The 12,939-nt window shown below is 41.5% G+C and overlaps 1 protein-coding gene across 1 annotated transcript in view; it reads right to left on the bottom strand.

The window, feature by feature from the left end:
- The window catches only part of SPAG17 (sperm associated antigen 17), a 113,701-nt gene that overhangs the window by 2,589 nt on the left and 98,173 nt on the right, over positions 1-12,939 (bottom strand). The window contains exons 39-45 of the mRNA XM_075165876.1: positions 12,459-12,512; positions 8,962-9,064; positions 8,287-8,383; positions 6,081-6,179; positions 4,000-4,151; positions 3,342-3,511; positions 215-275 (exon numbers count right to left, since the gene is read on the bottom strand). Coding sequence (XP_075021977.1) covers positions 215-275; positions 3,342-3,511; positions 4,000-4,151; positions 6,081-6,179; positions 8,287-8,383; positions 8,962-9,064; positions 12,459-12,512 — 736 coding nt within the window. The remainder of the gene's footprint in view (positions 1-214; positions 276-3,341; positions 3,512-3,999; positions 4,152-6,080; positions 6,180-8,286; positions 8,384-8,961; positions 9,065-12,458; positions 12,513-12,939) is intronic.

Raw genomic sequence — 12,939 nt, 5'->3', positions numbered from 1 at the left:
CATTCTGGTGCAGGCTCTGAGACTTGGAGTGCACGGGGTGCTTGGTTGAAGGCAGCAGAGGGACAGTGGAAGGCAGCAGCACTTCAAATAACTTTCAACAAATCATGTACCCTGCTGGCTCTATTCGCAGACAGCTGGTGTGAGAGGACCCCTAGATGGCCTGAGGGCCAGCTGAGTCTAGCAAAAAACCCGAAAGATCTTCTGTGTAACCTACAGGTCCTGGTGTGTACATCACTCTCAGCCCTGTGTGTGGAGGTGGCTGCTTCACCCGAAACCTGTCAGAAAGAGAAGAGAATTAGTTTGCCAGAAACTGTTTCAGGCAGGCAGAAGGGCACTGCTGGGAAGCAGGCCGTCTGCTCTTCCTCTGCCTGTGCAAACGACAGCAGAATTTTTTAGCTCATTCTTCCCATCACATTGTACAACCTGGGCTACAGCGGTATTCCTGGGCTTCTAGCCAAGACTCAGGGTTCTAACAAAAAAACCAAAGGAGCAGATTAATGGGCCAAAATAAGTCTTCAAAGAGGTCGTTACACTGCCTGGTCCTTACAACAGAATGCGAAACATCAGCATTCTCAGCTTGCATACTCAAAGGAAGCTGAAGTACAAATTACATCTTTTTGGCAAACACCTGTGGGTTGCACACCCAGAAGTCTTTAACGATCTTTATTTAATGTTCTTTGCGATGATTCTACTGCACATCTTGAGCTGCAGGATGTTGGTATGTGATCTGCTGATTTATCCTGGCCTGCACCATGATGCTTAAATGTGCATTAAAGAATTTTGAAGCCATATCTAACGAGGCTGATTTAAAAAAAAAAAATTATCTCAGTCATCCATCCTGATGGAAGAAGCTGTACAGTAGTCTCTCAGCTGGTCTTGCACAGATTTCTGAAGTGCCTAGTTGGCTGAATACTCACAAGAGATCATGATGATCCCAGCAGGGTAAGTCTCCTGTGAGCTCCTCTTTTGATGATAATTCGCTACTCGAGGAGGAACAACAAATGTCAGACATAAATGTTTATGTTTATTTCATTCCAGCACTGTGGTACCATAGTAAAGGGGTGCTGTGACTGCTGAGGTAGTGCCGCTGTGACACCTCTCTCAACTCTCTTTTTAAAGAGGCCATCAGACTGTAGGTCACCTGCATCCAGAAAAGGGAAGTTTGGCAGGTGCTTGCTCACCTGAAGAGTGCTCCAAAGAAACAGCATCCAGAAGCTGCAGCACATCAGGGCCATGAGACTTGCACACTCAAGCCCAAGAATGTTTAATGCCCTCCTTACTGTTTTCCTTAACCAGTGCTAATGTTGCAGGAAAAACCAAAGACTATTTATCACCAGTGTCAAGAAGAGGAACTGCTTTTTTAATGACCTAGACCAAGATGACAGTAGGACATTTATTTCCATGCTTTCAGTTACCCTCCCTCTCCTGGGACCTGTCGGTCTAGCAGAAAAAAGGCCCATATAACAGGAGTGATCCAAGCTTGGCTTAGTCTAAGTTTCTGAGACAACAGTATATAACTGTCCATTAGGACAAATGGATGAGATTGGCCTAAATAGCAGCTTTCATTTAACTGCTAAATAAACTAAGACCTTCTCCACCTGCAGGAGGTAATTGAGGATAGGTGGGAGTGAGAAGCTGACATTGGTGGGAATAGCTATCTTAGAACACAGGAATATAAAAAGTTTGGTTTTGGCTTTGGGGCTTTTGAGCCATCTGAAATGAAAGCTTCCCACCAACTACTGCAATTCTTGAAACCATCTGGTGGGTTTATAACCATTTAAATGAAGCTATTTTGAAGTGACAAACATTAGGTGGAAGCCCAGAAGCTGTAAGGACTTAGCGACTGTTGTTGCAGGCTCTCCTTTAAGCTAAAAAGCAAGGTACATATAGCGCAGCTAAGGCAAATGCACTTGAGCAAACTCAGTGGGAGGAATATGCTTTGCTCTCTTTTCCATCACATGTGTGGCACCTGGGAGGACAGGGGTCATAAGCACACTTGCCTGAATATTGCTAAAGTAAAACCACTGGAACTGTGCTAGTGCAGGAGTGACTGAATGAACATATGTGCATGTCGTGGTTTAACCTGGCAGGCAGCCAAATACCACGCAGCCGCTCACTCACTCCCCCCACCCCCAGCGGGACGGGGAGAGAATCGGAAGGGTAAGAGTGAGAAAAACTCGTGGGTTGAGATAAAGACAGTTTAATAGAACAGGGAAAAAGAAGGGAAAATAATAATGAAAATGATAATGATAAAATATACAAAATGAGTGATGCACAATGCAATTGCTCACCACCTGCGCTGACCGATAACCAAGTAGCGATCGGTACTTCCTGGATCACGCCTACCCTTCATATACTGAGCATGACGTCACATGGTATGGAATACCCCATTAGCCAGCTGGGCTGGCTGTCCTGATTATGTTCCCTCCCATCTTGTGTACCTAGCTCAGTCAGTAGGCACGGGAGCTGTCCTTGGACTAGGAGGGCACTTAGCAACAACTGAAAACATCAGTGTGTTATCAACATTCTTCTCATACTAAATCCAAAACACAGCACTAGGAAGAAATTTAACCCTATCCCAGCCGAAACCAGGACAGTGCAAAATCCAAAAGCAGAACTCAAGCACAGAAGAAAGAGCAGTCACAAGCATTTTCTTACTGTATTTATATATTCTCTAAACTGTGGGTGGGTAAATCTGATAATTTCTTGTGATTTGTCACGCAGTGCAAGAGACAATCTGCTGGACAGCAGACCTAGAAATGGACTTACTTATGCTCACCACATTGGAACACAGTGTGGTGCTATCTTGTCCACACACTGACAGGGGTGACACTGAGTAAGGGAAATGTGTGCATAAATAAATGCTTTATTTCATCCTTGTCCTCTGCTTGTTCCGTGTCATTACTGAAGCTGTTTTTCAGTGCGGCTAAAGACACGTGGCTGCCTGAATACAGCTGTGCCCATTCAGATTGTCTGACTGGCAGCATCCAGCGGTATTTCCCAAAGCCCAATGTAATACTGGTTGGAGTGCAGGAGTTTGGTCCCTGAACCTGAGAAGTTCAATAAGAACCAGTAAATAATCTGCGATGGGCTAGGACTATGCATACAGGACCTGCTGTTCCTTACTGGTTTCCATCTTCCTAGTAACACTAATATGCAAATAATGCTGAAGTATTTCTAATATTATTTCCCTCTCCTATATCTCGTCAGTCATTATTAAATGATTCCAAATATAAAAATACCATTGGTTATCTCACGTTAATCAGATCAGAAGGTTGACAATTAACAAGCAATGCATATTTGGACAGTTAAAAACCAAGGTACTAAGAATTCAAACTAACCTTGAGAAGTTCACACCAACATTCTTCAGGATCACAGTGGCTGCATAGGTGCAGCCCTCCTTTAGTACTCCAAGCATCACTCTGGGTGGAATGAGGTGGAAGCCACTAAGGTGCTGTCTTGTTGTTGCAAGAGAAGATGTGTTGACCTTTCCTGCGACAGGATCTTCTATCTTTGCAAAAAGAATTAAAATATTAGACAATAGATAAAGTTGGTGGCCATCAAATTAGGTTCAGAGTTATTTAACCTACATTTGACCTCTGTCCACTCATCCTGAAGACTTACAAAAAGATACCCTAATTTGAGTAAAAACAGAAGAGGCACTTTGAATATTGTCTGCAAATTTTGTCTGGTTTGAGTTTTCAGACATATTAAGCCATCGAAATGTATCAGGGGGAATGGGAAGCTCTGCTCTTCTGGAAATCAGAGCTTTCATGTGGGTGCCTGGTGCAGAATTATGCTTTTGGCGTATGAGTATGTCCTAGCAGTTGAGAAGAAAGGTGCTTTTAAAATTGCCAGTAAACTTATACGTAAATTGCAACTGCTATTGCTTCAGTAAACAGATTCAAAATACCTTATGGTATTGCTCCAGAATGAATATTCCATGCAAAAGAGATGACTGAGAGGATATTAATATCAACAAAAAAGATGTTATTTTACCTTTTTATTTGGTATGGAGTTTGGTTGTCTCCCCTGGAGGGACGACGGTAATTTCACTTTCTCTTTTCTTGGCTGTCCTGCAGCATTCACCAGGAGACTCTGAACTTTACGTTGAAAGGGTGTCTCTTGTGATTTTGCAGCCTTGTTTAGGTCTGGGAAGGAAAGATTTCCAAAAGCACGAAAACCAAAGCATTATATTCAGCCTAATCGTGAAGTTCTTGTTCAATAAGACACTTATTTTCTATGAAAGCATTTGATTAGCACAAGGACAAAACAATTGGTCTCATTTTTATTTAAGAGGTCAAGAAAGGCATTAAGAAACCCCCTAATAGTAGCAAGTAATTAAAATTTAACTAGTAAATAAAGCTGTACTATAATTATTAGAACTGATTAGTTGGAAGCATCTCGGTGGAAACTCGCAATGAAGATATAAACACCTGTGAAAGTGATTAAAAACAGAAGAGGAGGTACAAAACCCCAATTATTATTACTATTACTATTCCAAAGGCATGCCTGCACTGCACAATGATCAGTTCTGCAGAAACACCCAGGCTGGTCAAGTCAAATCTCTATGTCCATATAACAACAAATTCCAGTCCAGCCCCCAAAGCAGTACAGCTCTGCCAGCACAACCAATTAGGAAGCCCTGTCTCTGAGCCGCATTTATTGTCTTGAATGCAAGAATTCATTCACATGCATGACCTGTATGCTTCTGATTCTGGGCTTAAGATGGTCTTTTAGCTACCTTGTCATCTTCGAAATGTGCTCCACCGTATAATGTAGGTAGACTTAGCATAGGGATGGCCAGAGCAACTTAGATCTAAATACAGCTTCTTTTGCTTGACAGCGTATTGTGACATTACACAATTATCGTATTGTAAAGTCTGATAACTTCTGAAGGGAAAACACAAGACAATTACGGTGGCTGTTTTCTCACCAGGGGTCAACCTCTAAATCAATATTTTGTACTGAAGAGAATTGTTTTTTCTCAGTTTGGACTGCAGGCACTGGCTAGCTGGAATGCCAAGTCTGGTCAGTTAGTCATCATGAGGAGGCAGAAATGTTATTTGAGAATAGCGTCTTCTCTAGATTCCCCCCTTATTTCCAGACAACAGAAATGCAGGTGATAGAGAGGGGCTTCTCCACCTACACAGCAAATGGACCAGAGCTTATAAAAAAAAAAAACAACTAAGCATGTACATTATGAAAAAAACATTAGCATTTCTTGTTTTGCCTAAAGGTAAGCAAAATTCATGCTTGACATTAGAAGTTAGCGTAGTTTTTGGCATCTCTCCCTCCACCCCCACCCCCCCCAAGCTGCTGTTTTACTTTTGTCACCTACCGGCTAGTTCTGGAAGTACAGATGAGTACATCTGCCCTGAGATCTATGGATTATGCATAAATAACAGAGGAAATTTAGCAAGTTTGAAGGCAAAAGCTCTTGCAGAGCCCCACTAAGAAAGGGTACCAGTATGTGTGGGAGGGAAAGGAAGGGGAGAAGGGAAGCTGTAACTATAGGATGCAAGGAGAGATTTTGCAAGTACGCACTGCCAAAGCTCAGCCTGGTGTGGCATTATGTGAGAGCCAAATTTGGGGCTAATTAAAGCAGACTGGTGGCTCTCCAGTGGTGATCATCCAAGGCTGTCACCACAAGCAGATGCATAAACAGAGTGAACGACAGTAGATGTAGCAAGGAAAGCAAAGCTGAATGGGGATGTTTAAATGGCAAAGACCATTTAACCACAGCAAACTCTGTTCTAGAGTCTTCTGTTACAGGCCTTAATGAGCAGGAAAAATTCGCTTGTGCAATTTGTTTTTAGTAGAGAAATTACTTCTTGGCTTTGTCTGCAGTTCTACAGTCCCCATAATCCGCATGTTGTTATAGCAGTCTCCTAGGGCAAGGGAGGGAATCTCTCCCATTAGTTTTAAAACTCTCTCCATTTCTGCCAGTCTTGCATTCAGATGTATTCAAAATGCTGAACAGGCATAGGTGGATTTAAATTTCTATTGTAAATATTTTGTCAAAAGTTATAAGATAGCTATTAACCTGCTCCAAATGACATTCTGGAAGGCAGCTTTACCTGTTGTGTTGCTGGAACCTTCATTTTGTTTGGAATGAGCCTGCAGCAGAAGGCCAGGTGAAGGTGAGGAATCACTCATGGTATTGAGACATTCAGATGCTAAAGGGAAAATAATGGAATACTGTGACAAGTGTTTTTCATGATCATCATCATTTTCATAAACACATGAAAAAAAATGACAAAGTCTCTGGCACTTTATTTTAGACAGCCTTTGAAAGCTGTCTACATAACCATGAGAGGCTAGGTAAATTCTGCATACGACATTTTGCTCCACTGGGCAACAGGGATCTTGTGATTGGTCATTTCTTGTTCTCTGGCTAACTGAGCAATAAGCCATAAAGGGCTAACAGACAATTCAACACAGGTCTTCTGGTGATTGCAGAATGAGGAAGTATGGGAATTAGTGGGGGTCTGATAAAGCCCCAGGGAGGACTGGGGACCTGGACAGGCTGGATCGATGGGCCAAGGCCAGTTGTATGAGGTTTAACAAGACCAAGTGCCGGGTCCTGCACTTTGGCCACAACAACCCCAGGCAATGCTACAGGCTGGGGGAAAAGTGGCTGGAAAGCTGCCCGGTAGAAAAGGACCTGGGGGTGCTGGTTGACAGCTGGCTGAACATGAGCCAGCAGTGTGCCCAGGTGGCCAAGAAGGCCAACAGCATCCTGGCCTGTATCAGAAATAGTGTGGCCAGCAGGAGTAGGGAGGTGATCGTGCCCCTGTACTCGGCACTGGTGGGGCCGCACCTCAAATTCTGTGTTCAGTTTTGGGCCCCTCACTACAAGAAGGACATTGAGGAACTGGAGCATGTCCAGAGAAGGGCAACGAAGCCGGTGAAGGGTCTAGAGCACAAGTCTTATGAAGAGCAGCTGAGGGAGCTGGGGTGGTTTAGCCTGGAGAAGAGGAGGCTGAGGGGAGACCTCATCGCGCTCTACAACTACCTGAAAGGAGGTTGTAGCGAGGTGGGTGTTGGTCTCTTCTCCCAAGTAACTAGCGATAGGACAAGAGGAAATGGCTTCAAGTTGTGCCAAGGGAGGTTTAGACTGGACATGAGGAGAAATTTCTTTACTGAAAGAGTGGTCAGGCCTTGGAACAGGCTGCCCAGGGAAGTGGTTGAGTCACCATCCCTGGAAGTATAGAAGATGTGTAGATGTGGTGCTTAGGGACATGGTTTAGTGGGCATGGTGGTGTTGGGTTGACGGTTGGACTCGATGATCTTAGAGGTCTTTTCCAACCTTAATGATTCTATGAGTCTATGATTCTATGACTGCTTTCCTGATATGATTCTTTGCCGTGTATGACTTTTAATCTCACTATGTGATTTCAGTAACTTGTCAGGGCTGCTTTTCAAACAGAACTGAAGTATTCCTCTCAATGCTGTAAAGCTCAAACCTAAGATGATGGTTCACTCTTTCACTGCTTCCTGTCATCCAGTCACTGCTTTCCTCCTATATCCTCCAAACTATCCTTAGTCTGCATGTTTCCTATTCCATATCGCTTTTGCCCCAATCCCCAAGCTGCCCCTCTTACCATTGAGTTTCAGAATTCCATCTCCCATTTTTTTCCTACAGTCATACTAGTCTTTTTCTAAACTTGGCTTCCTCAGTTATTGCGCATCCACCCCTAACTGTTGTCTATTCCATTTAAGTTTTTCTTGAGTGTTTTGCAACCATCCACCCCTCATGCATAGCACAATTCTTCAGCTTTGCATCCAAAGCCTATTGTGCTTCCACACTCAGTGATGTCTGCAAAGGCTCCTTTAACACACTAAATATAGAAGTCTCATAGACGACATTTATATTAGTGGATTAAACAGAAACATTCCCAGATACTGGAACATGATAATCTACACTGTTAAATTGTTGGAACACTGGCATAATACTGACTGTGCCACCTAGCAGTCTCCCCAAAACCACTCTCAGGTACACAAGTTTTGGCCAGGGAAAAGGCCATTGTGTTTTGGGAGACTGAATTTACACAGCCTACTCCATACTGGTGGATCTCAATGTCAGGGAATGCTGCTGGGTATGTTTCATGTATCAGAACAGATATAGCCATTGTGGTCCAAGCAGTTCATGTGTCAAAATGACTGGGAATACACGGGGTCAGATAATGTAATCTTAAATTTAACTGCAATATGAAATGAGACAACTGGATGAAACAAGGAAGAAGATACTAAAATGTTACCAGACAGAAGAGCTCAAATTACCTCTGCTGGGTTTTTTGATCATCTCTAGAGGGATATTCCCACTTTGTTTTTTTTGAACTGGAGGAAGTTCCATAGATAGTGCTTCCACATCAGGAAACTAGAGAAAAGTAAAAAAGAGGTCTCCTAACTAAACACTTAGGAAAAAAATAGCAGACACTGCCCCCCCCCCCCCCAAAAAAAAAAAAAAGGGGGGTGCAAAGGAAACAAATAAGCAGAACCAAAGTGGTAACTATAAAAAATATACATAAGTATACCTCAGATTCCAAAGTACATTTTTGGGGAGCATTTATCAGGTGAGATTACAACAGGAAAGTTCCCAAGGCCACCTTTACCCAGGAGGGTTAGTCTTACTAATTCCCTCGCTAGTTAGCAGAGAGAGGTTTTTGAGGGGTAAGTGAAAAGACCCGAGGTTCAGCTTCTGCTCTGAATCAGATCCTCTCCAGAGTTTATGTAAGGAATCTACAGAGTTTGTACTCAATAAACATATACCACCTCCAAGATATGTTTCCTTTGACAAGGGCATATAATTCCCAGTGTTAATTCTTCCACAACTATCCTCTGTAATGGTTTCTTGAGATAAATTGAGGCTGAGATGTAAACCCACAACTGTCTTTGTAGGAGTATGACAGAAACTACCTGGCCTAACACAAACTCATCCAGTTTTCAGTACGTTACCTTTTTCAGGAAAAACTGCTTGCCAAATTCTGATTCAAAATATGGAGGAATTATTTTGTTTCTTATTGCCATTAAGGACTTCTTTTCTTCATCAAGTTCCTTCCTAAGAAATTTTTAACATTGTTGGCAAGGAAAAGAAAGAAAAAAGCATTATAACTGAGTTAACCCAGTTTTTCAGTATTATGTCTGAAACACCGAGGAATGGAAGGGTTAAAGGCAAGTGGCGTTTTTCGTGTTTTTTTTTTTTTTTGGTTAATCACATTGAGCAATATTCTTCTAATTGGCAATTTTCTCAGTGATAGATCAAGAATGGGCTGGTCTGGCATGCAGAGAAAATGTCTTCCTCAGATACTGATTTATGGAGGAGCTGATCAAAATGCGTATCGACTGTGGGTTGGCTGCTATGAAGAGCTCCTCGTCAAAACATGCTCCAGTTCTCTAAATCTTGTGGAACATGTCTGAGACTGCCAATAGTGTCTTTCCAACCTTCCAACAAACATTTAAATCTGAGAATTGGTATTTCAGATGCGTTGCTAAAATTTATAATACAAAATTAATACGATTTCCTTATTTTATCACAGAAAAACCTGGTGGCTCTGCAGATACAGTAAAGGCTGTTCAAACTTCTGAAGGTAAGATTCACCAGAGTAAAGACCAGTTATGTTTTCAGCTTGATTTAGTCCAGTTTTACATTACTATAGTTTCACTGGCTTGCAGGGTCTAATATCAGCTACAAAATTATCACTCTTAATCATACTGAGAGTTTTGACACTGGCTTTAGAGCCAGAATTGCACATGATGTTCTTGGGTGCTGGCTACTCAGATTTATATATTTAAAGTCATTCTTTAAATAGTATGCAAAACAGTGTAAAATGCTATATTAAAATATAAATCTGAAATTATAAAACTTTTATCTCATGCAAATCAGAAAGTAATTAAGAAGTAGTATGGAAGAGAACTTATTTTCAATTGCTATTTAACCTTTCACAAAAATAAGAAAGAAAAAGCAAGTTTCTGATCATAATATTAGTTCATCACCATTTCAAGTTATTCTGTTTAATCTAAGAAATAGTGAATGACCTAAATAGCTGTCAATATAATTAATTCCATTGTGAATTAATGTATGTTACTGATAACTTTCTCTATGTTAATCCTAGTTCATGTATCAGGTTTTCTATTTCTACATAAATTAAATGCATATTTTTAATTCTTTAAATTTAAACAGTCATGCTTGGATTACACTGAAGAATTTGATATTCTATCAGATCCACAAAGCCCCTTCCTCTAGAACTGAAAATGTTAGTGGTTTTAACGCACAATGCTTAAATGAGAAGTTTTTGTGTGGTACTAAAGAATTATATAATGCAGCAATATAGTTATTTATCGCCATAGAATAAGAGTCTGTAAATTTACTTTCCAAAAAATCATATTTTTCTCTCAATTGATAGTGGCTTTGAAATTACTTGTATTTTTTTTCAAATGCTTTTGTGAATTACCATATCTGCAGATTGAAATCCAGTGACTTTTGATTTACACCTGAGCAGAAATTCTCCTGAAAATTCATCTGATTGTGAAATGTACATTTTTAGCAATGTATGCTGTTTCGAAGCATCTATATAGACTCTTTTTTCTTGAATTCATCAAACAGCTTCACCATTCATCAGTGGGAGAGAAAGGGCAATTTTTTAAAAAGTTGAGAGCAAGTGAAGTAAAGGGGATTAGAATTAAAGTTGAGGGTCAGCCTTAAATACAACTTTAAGCATTACAAAGATTTTTATGTTCATACACATACACACTTCCTCCTGTAAAAGCACTTGTAATCTGAAGATTATAGCACCTGCCTCAGAACTCCATGACAAATACTTTACAAACAGGAAATTGAGATACAGGTAATTCCCAGAGCGGAATGTTGAAACGTGGCAAAATGGGCCTTGCTTTAGTAAGGCATTGTTTTTTAAGATGACCCTAATCTTAAGGTTCTTCTTAAAGATAATGAGTTTACCTACTGTCCACATGTTTTACCTCCTAAAATGTCCTCGGAAATGCAGCTGCATTTCCAAGGTGTAAACCATGAGTGTACCCTGCACTTTATAGTGCACTCCACGATGAAGTGGGGAGGGAGAGAAACCTCAACAATCAAGTGAGGAAGCAGTGGACGTGGTAGGCAAGCAAAGGGCCCTGGGGTGATGTGAATATAAGGGACATCACAATCAACAAAACAGGGCTGAAGTGGGGTCACACCAAGCATGTGCATGTAAATAAGGAAATGCCTGTGGGATGGCATTATGGGGAATCAGCAGGGCCGGGTGCCTCTCTGAAATGCCCGTACACTACTGCATGCAGCACAGGTAAAAAAAAGGAGTAATTAGAAGTCTCACAGGGCTATGACCTCATTGGGGTCACAGAGAAGTGGTAGGATAGCTCGCATGACTGGAGTGCACGGACGGATGGATATACGCTCTTTAGGAAGGGCAGGCCAGGAAGGCAAGGAGGGAAAGTTGCCCTGTATGTAAGAGAGCAGCTGGAAAGCATGGAGCTCTGCCTGGGGATGGGTGCTGAGCCAACTGAGAGCTTGTAGGTTAGGATTAGTGGGCAAACCAACATGGATGACATTGTTGTGGGTGTCTGCTGTAGACCAGCTGATCAGGAAGAAGAGGTAGATGTGGCCTTCTTCAGACAACTGGAAGAAGCCTCACGTTCATAATTCCTGGTCCTCATGGGGGACTTAAGCCACCCCGCCTACTGCTGGAAAGCGGCTCTGCAGAGAAGGACCTAGGAGTCCTGGTGGAAACCAAACTGCACATGAACCAACAGGGTGCCCTTGCGGCAAAGATGACCAGCAGAATCCTGGGCTGCATGAGGAGAAGTGCTGTCAGCAGGTCTAAGGAGCTAGGGAGGTGAACCTTCCCCTCTACTCAGCACTAATGAAACCACCTGTGGAGTACTGTGTCAGGTTCTGGGTTCCCTGATAGATTGAAAGATCATGGACTTAAAGAAGCAAGTCCAGAAAAGGGACACAAAGATGATTAAGGGCTTGGAGGATCTTTCATATGAGGAACGGCTGAGAGAGCTGGGACTGTTTTGCCTTGAGAAGCTTTGAAGCACCACCATGTGATAGACATGTCTCTGGGGTTCTATTTGAAAAATCAGCCAGGATTTGTGGAATACCCGAATCTCAACCTAAAGCATCAGCATTTGAAAATATTAATATAAATTACTTTCCATGCTGGTGGCAGAACCAGAAAACAGAACACAGGACTTCTGACTTCAGCCTTGTCTTGAATAGCATAAATTAACAGTAACATTGCTAGGTTTTGAAAAAAATGAGAGACGAAAACCATCCATTCAGCATTTCTGTTGCAGAAAACACCCCATTATTTGCTAGCAAACCACTGAACCATTACCCAAAACCTGGTGAAATCTGGAACAGTCTTTCCAAAAACAGACTTAAGTTGGCTTTTAAAATAATTAACTTAATGTCCTACTAATACTATTACCTGTACTCTTCTAGTCTGCTCTGCCACTTGGACACTGGTGTTACTCCTTCTGGGCTAAATGATCAGGGAAGAAAAAAGTAGTGAAAATGAGAAAACTAGCATGATGTTTTATAAGCACAAAAATGTTTACAAGATAACCCTGGAAAGAGAGTATTTTTATTTTTATTTATTTTTATGAGAGTATTTTATATTAACATCTCAGGTGACTCCTGACTTGGACTTGTATGGTTTGCCACAACATTGTTTGCTCATATCTGCATTTTTATTATATTATTCAATCAAAGAAACCCTCAAAATCCTTCTCCAACAAACTTTAAAGTATCTTTGAGATAAGGAAAGAAGAGGCACAGAGGGACAAAATAATCATAGGAAAAGCTAGTAGAACATTGGGATAGCTATCTAGAGATCTAGGTCCCGGTCCTTAATGACAGTCAGTAAAGTACTTTGCCTTGCCTGTGTGCTTGGTTTGCATTATTTACAT

Source organism: Calonectris borealis, chromosome 1 (assembly GCF_964195595.1).
Source record: "Calonectris borealis chromosome 1, bCalBor7.hap1.2, whole genome shotgun sequence".
NCBI classification, from domain to species: Eukaryota; Metazoa; Chordata; class Aves; order Procellariiformes; family Procellariidae; genus Calonectris; species Calonectris borealis.
Note: the sequence above shows the minus strand (reverse complement) of the source record. Positions and strands in the feature narration are given on the sequence as shown.